Source organism: Gorilla gorilla, chromosome 10, assembly GCF_029281585.2.
Source record: "Gorilla gorilla gorilla isolate KB3781 chromosome 10, NHGRI_mGorGor1-v2.1_pri, whole genome shotgun sequence".
Lineage (NCBI taxonomy): Eukaryota > Metazoa > Chordata > Mammalia > Primates > Hominidae > Gorilla > Gorilla gorilla.
Genome location: NC_073234.2, coordinates 18,913,496 through 18,927,753, shown reverse-complemented (window position 1 = coordinate 18,927,753; position 14,258 = coordinate 18,913,496). Strand labels below are relative to the sequence as shown.

Genomic DNA, 14,258 nt, shown 5'->3' with positions numbered 1-14,258 from the left:
CCCACGGATGTGGGTCATCACAGTATTCCAGAAACAGAGACGATGCCGTAACCTACTGCATATAGAGAAACTGCTCTCATTGTAAACACACCCCTCTCCATAGCTGACCTCAGTGTAAGCCCAGCTTCACGTGCTAGGGGCATGGTAATGATTAATAAAGGAGTCTATCTAGACTACCTTTGTTGATTTTTTTCCCTCCACTGCGAGGAAACCCCTGCCATCAGTTCACCAAATGTATGGTGACATCCTGAAGCCACGTTAGCTGTGGCTTCCCCGTGAGTAAACCCGCTGGCCACATTGCGCAGCGTCCTGCTTACCCTTCTGTCAGCTCTGGTCATGATTTGTTTGAATTGACCTCTTCTGCTCACAAGTGTCATTAGCTCCTGGCTGTCAGCGAGAGCCAGGCTCAAACATGTGTACTTGAATTGTGTTCCTCGTAAAGCTTTCTGCCTCTGGTCAGTCAGTATCTTCACACCGTTTACCAGGATGCGCGACCAGCCTGTTAAGAAATCTGCGGTGAGCCTTTCCCCACTTCGTGCACGGCCCTCTGCCTGGCTGCAGCAGCCGCAGAGTATGGGGAGAGGTCACAAGCAACGGGGCTCCCCCTGGCTGAGACACACACTCCTACTGCCACCTGGACCCCCAGACCACCTCACTCCACAATGACAGGGTTTCTCCACCTTGGACCAGCTGGTTTGTCCTCATCCCCAGATCCAGAGTTGGACACCTTTTCATCTCAATGCAAAAAGAGGAATCTTTGCTGAGGCCGTCAGGCTGCCCAGCGCAGAGCTAAAAAGAAATACGCTTTCCCTTCTATGACATGGACACTCATTCTCTCTCATTCACTCTTCTGTCTAGAAAACTTGCTTGAGGTGGGGTGGGAAGCCTGAGGAGTACCCAGGTAAGCGGGACTCAGGGGATCCCCAGACAGAGGGGTGGGGGTGGCCTGGGAGGCAGCTGAGAATGGAACCGCACACCTGGTGTGGTGTGAACCCGACGCGGCCTGGCCACGTGCTGTGTGAGCAGGTGGATCCACCTGAGGGTCCAGCGGGGACCCGCTTTGCACGAGAGCTCCAGCCCTGCCCCGCTCTCCTGTGTCTTCAGGACCTCCTTGGCCAATGTTCAGTCGTTCACTGAATGGTCACAGCAGCAGCCTCTGACTGTCTGGATGTTGAACAGGGGAAGGAAGCCAGCCCAGGGCACGTTCACGGTCATCTGTCCCATTGGACCTGGACATCTACTCACCTCCACCATCACTGAGAGTGTGTGTGTACCGAGGAGCAACAAGTACCACTCCAGGACCCTCCCTGCTGCACAGCACTGTCAGTGGTTGGTGACTGCTGTCCCCACAGCCCTGGGCCTTGTCATCCGGGCAGGCAGCGAGAAGCTGTGCTGAAGCTGTGCCTTGGTGGCTGCCGGCTGGCCTGTCAGCTGCCACTACTTCCCAGCAGGTACTGATGCCTCATGTCAGCCCCGACTGGGCTGTCACTGCTGCCTCAGGGTGCCTCGAGCTGGGGACCCTGGTTCTCACACTCTCTCCACAACTGAAAAGAGTGAGGCTGCTGGTGGGGAGGTGAGGGCACAGGGGCCACAGCCATTTTCTTCTTAAAAGCAAACACATGAGGCCAGGTGTGGTGGTTCATGCCTGTAATCCCAGCACTTTGGGAGGCCGAGGCGGGCAGATCACTTGAGGTCAGGAGTTCGAGACCAGCCTGGCCAACATAGTGAAACCCCATCTCTACTAAAAATACCAAAAATTAGCCTAGCATGATGGCGGGCACCTGTAATCCCAGCTACTCAGGAGTCTAAGGCACGAGAATCGCTTGAACCCAGGAGGCCGAGGTTGCAGTGAGCCAAGATTGCGCCACTGGACTCCAGCCTGGGTGACAAGGTGAGACTGTATCAACAAAAAAAAGCAAACGCACAAGAAGCCCCTACTTCTTTTTCCTCCTGCTTCTGTCTCTGGTCAAACGCTATCTGGCAGTGACCTGAGCAGGAAGGAGAGGACCTGCGGAGCATCCGGTGGGAGGCTTTGCACCAGGCCAGGGGAGAGGAGGGAAAGAGTGAAGCGGGAACCCAGCCCTTTCCATTAGCAGAAGGTACAAACCATGCCACTGCACTAAGGGCCTAACACAGCCAGTCAGACCCAAGGGGTTTATGTTCCCACGATGGGGGTGAGGAACAACTTCGCTGGGACTTTTAAAATATCGAGAATAGCTCAGGAATCTCTAATCCTCCTTTAGAGAACCCTGAGTTGGAGGCCAGAGATCAAACCCAACACACTCTCTTGGAGGGGCCATCTGGTAAATAAGAAGGCTGAGTCCTTTCAGGAACTAGGGTCCCTTGCCAGAGAAAAGAAATATATTGAGAACATGTAGACACTCCCTGACTTACGAAGGCATCACATCCCAATAAACTCATCACAAGTTGAAAATACCATAGGTCAAAAACGCATTTAATACCCCTAATGGCCGGGCGTGGTGGCTCACTCCTGTAATCCCAGCACTTTGGGGGGCCGAGGCGGGTAGATCACGAGATCAGGAGATCGAGACCATCCTGGCCAACACGGTGAAACCTCTTCTTTACTGAAAATACAAAAAATTAGCCAGGCGTGGTGGCGGGTGCCTATAGTCCCAGCTACTCAGGAGGCTGAGGCAGAAGAATGGCGTGAACCCGGGAGGCGGAGCTTGCAGGGAACCCAGATCACGCCACTGCACTCCAGCCTGGGTGACAGAACGAGACTCCGTCTCAGGAAAAAAAAAAAAAACAACCCTAACCTACAACATGACAGCTTAACCTAGACTAACTTAAATGTGCTCAGAACACTTGCATTAGCCCACAGTGGGCAAAATCATCTAAAACAAAGCCCACCTTACAGCCAAGTGCTGAGTATCTCATGTCGTTTATGGAATGCTGCACTGAAAAGAAAAAACAGAATGGTTGTATGTGTACTCGAAAGAAAGTGATAAGCGTTTTTACTGAATACCTATGACTTTCACACCATCATAAAGTCAAAAAATCATAAACTGAACCATTATAAATTAGGCACCAACTGCATTCTGATTCCAGAAATTGAGTGGAGGAGTTGAGGTGGGAGTAGGGAGGCAAAGGACAATGAGCTTCCTGAGGTCATTAAATCAGAGCATGTGGGCTGCAGTTCCCCTCGACCACCAAAGCTAGCCTGGCCTTGCTCTGGACACTGCTCTAGGCTGTTCCAGAACTCAGTAACCAGAAGAAAAATCTCCGGGCAACAGGTGCTAACCGCAAGACCCGGCCACAGGCCACTGTGTGGACTTCGTGTCCCAGTTTACCTCTCTCCTCTGCACATAGGGCCAAGAATAACGAGGCAGTGCCCAGCTCTGCCCCAGCTGGCTCTCAGCTACCTGGTAGTCTCTGGGCTGCAAAGGAGAGGTTCCAGGGCGTCAGCTTCAATCAGGAGGGCTTGGCTCCAGCGTGCCCTCTGGAGTGCTGTTATTCTTTTTGTTAGCTTTAGGAGACAACAGTCTATCTCGCTCCTGTCATTAAACTCAGCAAAAATGAGATGGCTAAATCAATAACCTACCAAGCTTTGCTGACGGCTTTAAGAAGGGACCATCGCAATGTCAATATTTTTGTGTCCAAAATGACATTTATTTAATCTGGCTTCCTTCTTGCTTCTGTGGAATATTGAGTGTTGCTGCTGAGCCAGCCCAGGGCAAAACAAAGGCATGGGGAAGCCTGTTCCCTGAGCCCCTGCGGGCAGCTCGCTCTCCCTTCAAACACCAGTGCCCCTTCCCAGACCGCTCTCCTGTGTCCTTGGGCTGAAAGCTGCTCTTCCTTGGGGTCCTGCCTTTCATGTGGCGACCCAGGTTCAACCAATTTCTTGCCAAGCACCTATCCTGCTCCAGGAACAAGCCGGATGCCTCTACACACGTCTCTATTTAATCCCCACAACAAATCTATAAAATAGGCATTATTCTCATTTGCAAGTAACAAAACCAAGACAAGTTCCGAGGCTCACAGGGACACCAAATGCAAACTGGGAGTTTAACCCGGGTCCTCTGGCACCCACATCAGTACTCCTTCCATGCACACCTTGGTGCATCTCTGATGGTGAAAGTTTAAGCACAGTGACAGCCGATAAGACCGTTTTGGTCAGGAGGAGCCTAGATCACATTTATGGAAGCATTTTGCAAGCTGTGCAGCTCAACACAAACAGATTTAATTGCACCATGCTGATCTCTGTCATCTCCTGCACAGAAGCACCGAGCCCAGAAAACACATTCATCCATCCATTTGATGCAAACAATTAGTCATCTACCTGTCTGGGTTGAGGGTGTCACGCTGGGCGAGTGGCAAGAATGCTCCTTCTCTTTGCATAAATCTAATTAACCACCAAGGCTCACGGATTCTCCTGTGCGTCTCTCAAATCTTCCGGCTTCGTCTCCATCCCACTGCCCTTCCCTAAGGCTCCATCATCTGTCACCTAAATCACTGCGGCACCTGTGCCTGGTCCCCCAGTGGCCTCCCCTGTCCCTGACAACTCTCCACACTGCAGCCACAGCCAGCTTTCTAAAGGCTACATCTGAGCCTTTCACACCTGTGCTTAAAGCCTTTCCACAGCTCCCACTGTTCTCAGCCTGAACTTCAAGCTCCTTGGCCTGGTTCTCAAGGTTGTGATCTGGTGGTCACCACCATCTCCAGACCTTCACCTTCACCCTTTGTGCTCCAGCTCTGTGGACCACAAGCTTCCACAGGACACATCTCCTGCCTCTCTTTGCCAGGTGAACACCTCCACCTTCAGCTCTTAGCTTTGACATCACCTGCTCTGGAGACCTCACTTCCCCAGGTTCAGCCAGTGACTGTCCCACAGGGCTTCCCAGTGCCCTGTGAACATTGTTGCCACTACTTACTTGCAATCACAGGCACTCTTCTGGGGTCCCCACTAAATGGTCGGCTCTGTAAGTGCAGGGACGGGGTCTGTGTCATCCACGACTGTGTTCTAGGTGCCTGGCACGAGTGAGTATTCAGTAAGTCTTTGGGCAAACAGACATTTGTCTGTGCAAGCGTCACTGTTGGCCCCATGGAAAGCTGGCGGGGCTCAGAAGCCACCCTTTCTCACTTGCCCTTTGCTGAGCACCAATGGGGAGGCAGTTCCATCACAACACACAAGAATGGGGGCGCAAAGGAGGGACCCCCCCAGGGTCATCTCAGCCACTCCCTAGACCGAGGAGCCCAGACCCAGCCCAGAGGTGCCAGCCTCGTCACTAGACTTCCCCAGAAAAAGAAGATGCTCCTCTCCCGCACAGCCAGGGCAACCAGAGCCGAGGGTTAAGAGAACAGCCAGTGTGTTCCATTGCCTGGAAGCCCCAAAACACAGCACAGTGACCCAGTGGGCATCTCAACAGGCCTGGGGGCAGGAGCGAGAGTAAGAATGAGCAGAGACAGGGTGGCATCCACCCAAATTCCTATGAGCTGGTTTGTCCTCCGCAGACGATGAGGGGGTCACCTGCTCCTCAGCCATGATCAATCCTGACCCTACAGCCACAAAGTCTCTCTCAGTAAATATCCTGGGGAGGTTCCCAGGGACATCACTCCAGCTGGACCTTAGACAGAGGGTGGCTCAGACTCAAGGCACTGTCTCTGGAGGCTCTGGGACACAGCGGCTGCAGGAGGGGGCCCCGGAGGTTGATGTTTTGGGATAATTCTGTGTGGACCTGGCCACTCCCTTGAGAAGGCGGGAGATGGAGTTCCACAGGCAGAGGGGTTTCAAGATGCTCACCTCCAAACCTCCAACTGCTCTCAGACCCCCAAGCACACTCACCCTCATGCCTGCCTCCACCCTGGGGACATGAACACAGTGAGGACCAGCAAGGGGAGTTCTCAGCTTCTCATCTGCAACCTGTCACCTTGACTGACAGCCAAGGAAACCCCACACACCAGGACCCCAACCAAGGCCGCGGGAGACTTCGACCGCAGAAAGGCGGCAATGTCAGCGGCCCAGCCAGCAGCTCTTCCTGCTCGCGGTTTTAACGGCCTTCCCTGCTGACCATCCTCATCCTGATTTTGTTCCTTCTTTAAGGCTGTCCCAGTCACCCTGAAACGGCCAAGTCACCCTGTGAGGCCCCCTCAGTCCTAGGAGATATCAAGGTCAAATGAACCCCGGGAACATCACAGGGATTGGGAAGAAGACTGTTTCTGAAACTGACAGCCCCCACCCCTACAGGAAGCCCCTTACCCTACTGGAAGCTGCTAGTGACTTATTCCATACCCGTCCCACGATACACTTCGGGGCCTGGCCACAGGACTGGCCATGTGTGATGGGTGATTGGTACGGAGACAGGACTTCAGCCTGTCAGCCAGAAGGCCTCAGGCACTGGGACTGCCCCCTGATCCAGCCTATTTCAAGGGGGGATGTTAGGATTCCTCAGGCACCCAGAGAGGACAGAGACCCTCCCCACGCCAGCAGAGCTGTGACCTGGGCCCCAAAAGAGAGATGAGGTCCCCCTGTGAGTGTGTCTTGGATGAAGGGTAGGAGTGGTATCTGATCCCTCTGGGTCCCTCACACCAATCACGACATAAGTCACAGTTTTGGCTGAGTGAACAAAACACACCACTGAGAGACAGCCTGCTGTGCTTTTGACACTTTATCGGTTTTTATTTAAAAACATGCTAAAAACATGGTGTTCCATAAAGCCAGGACCAGGACGAAGGAACGCACAGATACGGCACTGCAAGCAGAAAGTGCATCTGAAACCAACAAGTGTGCTCACCCTGCTCTCCCTACCGTGCTGCCCGGGGGCAGGCAGGTGGGCAAGGAGGGGGCAGGAAGCCCCCCAGGCCTCACCTCCTGAGTGCCCAATCAGGGCAGGGAGGCCAGGCCCCACCCTGGACTATTGCCTCACTGCAGTGGGGAGGAGGAAAGTGGGGGGCACGGGAACACAAGGGCTGGCCGGACTCTGAGAAGCTGAGGGACAAAGAATGGACCCCAAGCACCTCACGCCCAGCTCCCATCCTATGCCACGTCCCTGCTAGTTAGCACCTCCACCAGTGGGTGGGCAGGGGCTGGAGAGGAGGGGACAGCCACTTCCATCCACCCAGACTGCTCTTGGGCCACCAAAGCCTGGAAAGATGGCCATCTAGTTCCAAGTCAAACCAGGACACCTGCAAGAGGGTCTGGGGCAGGGCCGCCTTCCAGAGAGCCTGAGACGCAGGCCCATGCTGGAGGGAGAGGGGGTGACACGGCTCAAGCTGGGGGAGGGGTGCAGGGGGAGACTTGCACCGTGACACCTGCTTCCACCACCCAAGAGCAGTTCTCAGCCTGTGCCCGCTCACCCCCGCTGCAGGATGGCTGCAGAGAAAGGCTGAGTCTGCAGTGGATGCCCCCCTGCAGTCCTCTACAAACCCTGAGGGACTTTCTGAGACAAGTGTGTAAATTGCTCACATCAGACCTGATTGAACTAACTCTGGCAGAGGGAGCTGTGAGTGAGGGAATTCTCTCAGGGGAATTCTGCCCCAGTGAGATCAGAGTCAGGAGAAACTGAAGAGAGGCTGTGCCATCTTCACTGGCATCGCTGGGTGTGGCCCTCTGAGTGGAAGGGGCTTGGAGGAACACCCACTCTGTGCACACAGACTTCCGCCCAATGTAGACTAAGCCAAATAACAAAACAGCCAAGCGCAGAGTGAGTAAAGAAGGCAGCGTGGGGACCCGTAGATGAGGCTCTGCAAACAGACGGATCGGGGGGGCTGGTGGGGGCACTGTGGCAAAGGCTCTGGGGCCAGAGGCCACCCCTGAAGCACTCCAGAAACGGAAAAGATTTTCAGGGAGGTTGCACATCTCCCAATGCACTAGGCTTTGCTGTTGATATTAACAAAAATTAAAAATTGCATTGATAGGCATAAACCAACCCAGCCACCCCACCCCCAGCAAAAAACGCACGAGGCCCCGGGTCCCACCGTGCAACTGCAGCACTTGTGTGCTGAGTCTCTCTGCCCGGATGTGTCTGCTCCGGAATCTGCACTTTGGGGGTTCCTGCGGAGGCGGCTGAAGCTCCTTACCAGGAAGCCAGGCCAGGGGACAAGGGCAGGGCAGCTTTGCTCAAATGTGGGCCTCCCCCACGTTCCATCAGCACCACTACCCCTGTCTCAGGGAAGCGGTCTTTACCCTGCCCAACTCACAAGACCACCCTACTCTCCACTCCCACCCCCGCAAAACACGAATCCCGATAATGCCAACGGTTCTGTCCTCCTGGTCCCAATTTGTGTGTTATTTAAGGTGAACAGAGGAGTGACTGGTGCTGGGTGGCCGTGTCTCAGCTCTTGGAGCAGACAGGCAGGTGGAGGCTGGAGAAGAGACCTGGCCCCAGTGGGAAACCAGGGTGACAAGACAAACTGTATAGGAAAGGCAGCTGCCCACCAAGGCCCCACCTGATCAAGTGCAGCAGACGCTGGCTAGCGGGTGAGGTCCCCATGCTCAGTCCCACGGATTCGCGACCTTTTTGAACGGCAAAACAGTAAGCCAGACCAGCTGCAGTTTGGAGGGGGCGCCCTGCTGCAGCTGAATCCCACTCCTGGCCTCACTCCCCAGCCCGTTTCTCTCCCATGCCCAGCTCTGCACATGCGTGACTCTGGCTGCTTTCTTCCCGTGGCTCCGGTAACAAGAGCCAGTCTGACCTCTCTTGGGTTTTCTGTATTTCTTCTCCTTGGGATCACAGATGATATAATCACCACCCAACCCACTGCTGATGTCCATGGCCCCAGGGAAGGAGGCAAAGATCTTGGGACGCAGGTGGACGTGATTCCCTCCTTCCCAGCAGGGCAACCCACAGCTGAGCAAGGCTGGTGGGGAGGACCATGGGTCCTCACCCCTGTGGGTCCCCTGCCACTGTCCCAGCACAGCAAAACCTAAGGACTGCTTCCCCTTCCAGAAGCAAGGGAGAAAGTGAGCAGCATCCGAACTAGAGAGGTATTTGTCTGACAGTTTCTAGCAGGAATGTCTGTGAAATAACTGGGGTGTGCAGAACCTGTTGTGGGAATACCCACATGGGGTGGAAGGGGAAGCCTCGCGTGCCAGCAGAGAGCGGGAGGAAGGAAGAAAGAAAAAACCAACAACTGCTCATCAGTGAAAAGTCTAAAGACCCCTCTAGCTCTGCCACAGCACCGTGGGGCCCCCCTGCCCTGGCATTTCCAGCTCGATTGGTTAGCAAACGCCACCTCCCGTGCAGGGGCACCTCCAACCTGCTTCACGCTCCACCCGCCTCTCCCAGGCTCCCATCCTCAGACACCAGGCCTGGCAAGGTCCCGTGTCCTGTCCACGCCCCTCCTTCCCACACGTTCTGAGGGCGCAGGCACGCCCCATCCGAGAGCCTCCTGGGTATCGCACGGTGGTCTGTCCTGATTGAGACCGGACAGATGTCCTCTCTTCCCACCCATCCCTCACCCTCAGGGAAAAAAAGTCAAACCATTAAAGAAATCAACACAGTAAAAAGTTACAAATCAGAAATCTAACCCTAAACTTATCTGAGAGATAATATTCCTGAATAATCGTAGAGTAAAATAAAATAAAAAAGTTACATTGTAAGGTATAAAAAGCCTGGGCGAGATGCTCCAGGGGCCTTGCCCAGAGGCCGGCAGACCCCCGCCCCGCCAGGTGCCCCATGGTGGCCATGGACGTAGCAGCCCCCGCTGGGGCGGTATCTCCACGGGGCGGGCACTCTGCTCCCCACCCCATGTGGGGACAAAGTGTCAGTGTGAGGAAGGGCAGGGGCAGAAGCCCATCAGTGCTGGGGGTTCCTCCTGAGCGCACCCCAGCCCACCCTGTCGTCTTTGGCAAATACGCATATGCAGATGCAGGAATCCAGGGGCCCCGAGCCCCAGGTCTCCGTGTGCCTCCTCCTCCCTGGCACTCCACCCACTGAGAAGTCCGAGGCTGAGGCAGGGTAGGTGGGGTAGGGCAGGCTGCGGGGGGTGGGTGCAGGGGTCATATCTGGAGAGCGCAGGCAGGCGACACAAAGCTCAATCCTCTTCCCTCCACAGGGCAGCAGGGCGGGGTGGGCACTCCCGGCCAGCCCGCTCATGCGTCGTACTTCTTACCAGTCCGGTGGATGTGCTGGAAGAGGGTCATGGAGAAGGCCATGCCCAGGATCTGAAAGACACGGGGAGGGGCCTGAGGCAGGAGCTGCAGCAGCCTGGACCTGACCTCAGCCCCGAGAGGCTTGGGATGTCACAGGGCACCTAGAGCAAGCGGGGATGGCCACTGGTGTGCCAGGAAAATGCTTATGGAATGAAGACAGGAAGAAAACCGTGAACAGAGGTCACCCTGGAGACACACACAGGTGAACTCTGGCTCAGCCTCGTGGGGCTGTTAGACCAGAAGCCATCAAACCTCTGCAGGATGCACACGCGTGCCTACTCAGAGGGGCGCTGCAGGCACAGAATGCACGGAGGACCCGGCTCTACGTGGGGGCTCACAGGAGCCAAGGTGGGGAGTGGCAGGTGGCAGGGATCATTCAGGACTCAGGCCAGCCGGGCACGGTGGCACTTTAGGAGGCCAAGGTGGGAGGATGGCTTGAGATTGGCCTGGGCAATAGAGGGAGACTCCATCTGTTTTTGAAAAAAGTTTTAAATCATTCAGGTATGGTGGTGTATATGCCTGTAGTCCCAGCTACTTGAGAGGCTGACGTGGGACGACCGCTTGAGCCCAGGAGTTTGTGGCTGCAGCGAGCTATGACGGCGTCACCGCACTCCAGCCTGAGCAACAAAGTGAGACCCTGTCTCTTAAAAAAAGAAAAATAAAAGACTCCTGTCAAGCCTCTCTCGTCTGCTTGTGGAATACATGGTGCAATGTCTTGGCAGCAGCAGGGCTGTCTTTCCAGTGATGTGTGCTCAGGACCATGTCACTACTTGTTCGTGTCCCTTCCCTCCTGAATCCTCAAAGGAGCTGGGGACCCAGAGGAGAGCAGGAGGCAGAAGGAAGCCCGGTGTGGTCTCACGGCCACCACAGATGGTGTGCCATGTGCACAGGCTGTAAAGATGGTGACCGGAGGACACCGTGTATGTCTTGCACGGCTCTCTGAGCTCAAGGTTTGGGCAGAACTGGGGGAACCCATGGGGGTTGACTCCAGCTTCAATATCCCAGCCTGGGCCTGGCCACAGGCAGCCCTGAGTACCACTCTCAGTGCTGAGTAGACACGTGCTCTCACATCAGAGCTCTGCGGAAACGGTGGCAGGCACAGCTGCTAAGCTTGAAAAGCTGTGATGAATTCCAGACCCTCCGCCATGTACCAACACTGCTTTCACTTCTCTGTGCTTCCTTCCCTCTGCGGCTGAGGCCAGCAGGGTGGGCGAGGCTGCTGGGGACGCCCCTCTTACCTGCATGATGAGGATGCACATCCCCACCGTGCCCAGCACGTGCTTATTGTCATCGAACCACATCTTCACCTTTTCATAGCAGCCCTGGGGAGCGAGGCCCACGAGGTTAGGGTCCCAGCCCAAGCATGCGCTCCCTGCAGCCCAGCCCCCACCTCACTCTCTCCTTCCACCTCGTCCTCGCTCTTACCTCCCAGCCCTCCCTGGCCTCAGCCCTGTGCCCCTCCCTTGGCGCAGCCTCCACCCCACCCACAAGGCCAGCTGCAGAGCCTCAGACCCCATTCAACCCCTCACCCTCTGACTCTCCCAACTGTGGGTCCAGCCCCACCCCCCATTTTCCACCTGTCTTTTGGCTTTATTTTTGTGAGCCCCCGCCCCACGCCACATTCAGCCAACCTCTTAGTGTCCCGGGCCCAGCCTCCCCTATAGGGCTCCCCATGCCGGGGCATCCACACACGGGCTCTTGGACCCAAGCGGTCCATCCCCAGCCTCACCGTTCTCCACAAAGGCGTGGTGGCGTTGCGCCCGCAGCCCTGGGAGTTCTCCATGCAGCAGCGGTCGGGAACCGTGTTCTCCCCCAGCACTGGGTACCAGTCTGTGTAGTCAGTGACACCACAGCATCGCATCTGGCCGGCAGGAATGGAAGGGGCGGTCAGACATGCCATGGCCCGCCCCTTCCTCCCCAGGGCCTTCCCCTGCCCAGGCCAACCCCAGTCCCCGCAAAAGTGGCCACCCTGCAGTTAAGGGAGGAGACAAAGGGCTTGCTTCTTGTCCCTTCTTTGGGCTTCAGCCGGGCCCACTGGAGAAGTGAGTGAGCGCTCCTTCCTGGAGACCAGAGCGGGAGAGGGCAATGCAGCCCACCCCTCGGGCTGGGCCCCTGGGCTCAGCCCTGTGCTTGCCCACCAGCACCTCTGCTCTTTCTGTAAACCGTCCCAAGCTGACTGCCACTCAACCCCCTGCCAGCTCCTCCCCAGGGCTTAAAATGGGAGCATCTGGGACTATGGACTTGTTTTCCTCCTAGAGCCAGGGCCTCCTCACCTAAGCCAAGCCCCATCATGGAGGCAAATCTGTTGCCAAAATAAATTCAGTCATTCATCCCAAAGCTCAGCCACAGCTCTCTCAGGCCTGCCCCTCCTGTATCCTCATCCCTCCCTGGCTGCACCTTGCTGTATCACATCTGACTCAGCAGTTCAGGCAAATGCCCCCATGGGTACCACCCCACTGCCGGCTAAAATCCAGAAAGCACAGCTGCCCGGCCAGGTCACCCGGGAAGGCAGCTAGAAGTACCGGCCGCCACCCCTCCTCCCTGCCTGGCCCCACCAGGGCGGCCCAGCCCGCACCTCAGCCTGGATGATGTTCCAGGCGTTCTTCAGCCCCACGTTGTTCTCGGTGTGGTACAGCAGCAGGCCTTCCTTCAGGTCCTTCTTGGCGTTCTCGTTCACCTGCCAGGCGGAGGGACACAGTGAGACGGTTGGGACCAGGACGCAGCTCGTCTCTCCAGCCCACCTCAGGTCACCCAGGATGGTGGGTGACAGATGAGGAGTGAGGAAGGCAGGGGAGGCAGCTGGTCTGGAAGGCCCTGCCCACTGGGGTGGGGGCCTCTGCTGGCCCAACAGAGGTGAGGGGGTAGGCACACACTCCCAGCTTCAGAATACAGCAGGCCCTGGTGCACCCACCGCCTCCCGGCAGAGCTAAACTCAGGGCCAGGGCTGTAACACCCAGAGGCAAAAAAACACACCACGTGCCTCCACTACCCCATCCCAGGACCAGCCACGCACACAGGCCACTCTGCCACCCCTGCCCCCCACTACACAGCTTCCCCACAGACTGCCCCCCTCAAAACACACCCTGGGAACTAGAGGGAGGAAGACAGGTCATGTGACCTTCACCCCCCTCACCGCTGTTCTACCTGATGTTGAACAGCAGCATCTACTCATGGCGCTGTTGTTAGAATGAAGGAAAACAATTCTCATAAAAGGGCCAAGAACAGGGCTGGCACAGAGAAATCTTTCAACATTATTCTTTCTTCCCTTTCACGAGTGCAAAACTAAAAGATTATTCTTTCTCATCCTAACGATGTCTCTAACTTTCAGTGTGGCTCAGGCAGCTATTTCAAGAACTGCTCCTTAAACAGTTCTGGAGTGCACGGTACCAAAGGGCCTGCCACGCCCCAAGAGACTGAAATCCCGGCCAACCTCGCTCTTGACTGCGAACTGCCCAGCCTGGCGAGGTTACCGGGGGTCACCCACCATCCTCCTGAACCCAGGAGCAGCGCCCGTCCTCAAGGGCTCTAGTGCAGAAAACAGCTTCCCTGTGCCGTCAATCCTGCTCAGCCAGCATCGCCCAGAGAGTTCCTCCTTGTTTCTCATGGTTTGCTCTCAAATCACCCAGCCCGACCACCTGATGAGGTCTGAATCCCTTCTCCAAGTAGCTTAACTCCTTCCAGTGAGAGGGAGCTCACTAGCGCCAGAGGCAGCCCACTGCCATCTCTGGTCATGCAGAGGATTCCACTCCCTGGGACTATACAAAGTCAACTCTCCCATCCTCCAAATTTGCCTGCCCCATGCTGCCCCCATCAAAACCTTCCATCTGCTCTTTCCTTGGTAGCTTTCCCAACCCTTGGTTCCATCTTCCTTTCTGCACAGGTGCTGCTTGCCAGCACTCTTCCTCTGGCCAGGGAAGGGACCCTGGCCTGCTTGGCCCAACTCTAAGGGCAGTGACATTCCATATGCCCCCTCCCATCTGGTAAGGCTTACCTTGTCCATGTAGACAAAGAAGAGGATGAGTAAGATCAGCTCTGCTAGGAGGATGACCAACAGGACGATGAAAAACTGGAAAGGAAAGGGCCAGGCATGGGTAGGTGGTAATGGGCAGGGCTGAGGACAAGGAGAGTGTGGAAGGCAGGGACAGGT

The 14,258-nt window shown here is 56.0% G+C and overlaps 1 protein-coding gene and 1 pseudogene across 3 annotated transcripts in view; both read right to left on the bottom strand.

The window, feature by feature from the left end:
• Positions 1 to 6,611: 6,611 nt before the first annotated feature.
• Positions 6,612 to 9,962, bottom strand: LOC109029024 (uncharacterized; annotated as a pseudogene).
• TSPAN9 (tetraspanin 9) overlaps positions 6,612 to 14,258 on the bottom strand; it is a 206,737-nt gene continuing 199,090 nt past the window's right edge. For all 3 annotated transcript variants that reach the window (XM_055359219.2, XM_055359218.2, XM_055359217.2), the window contains 5 exons: positions 14,103 to 14,177; positions 12,687 to 12,788; positions 11,841 to 11,972; positions 11,350 to 11,433; positions 6,612 to 10,123 (listed from right to left, as the gene is read on the bottom strand). In XM_055359219.2, the coding sequence (XP_055215194.1) occupies positions 10,052 to 10,123; positions 11,350 to 11,433; positions 11,841 to 11,972; positions 12,687 to 12,788; positions 14,103 to 14,177 (465 nt within the window). In that variant the 3' untranslated portion in view covers positions 6,612 to 10,051. The remainder of the gene's footprint in view (positions 10,124 to 11,349; positions 11,434 to 11,840; positions 11,973 to 12,686; positions 12,789 to 14,102; positions 14,178 to 14,258) is intronic.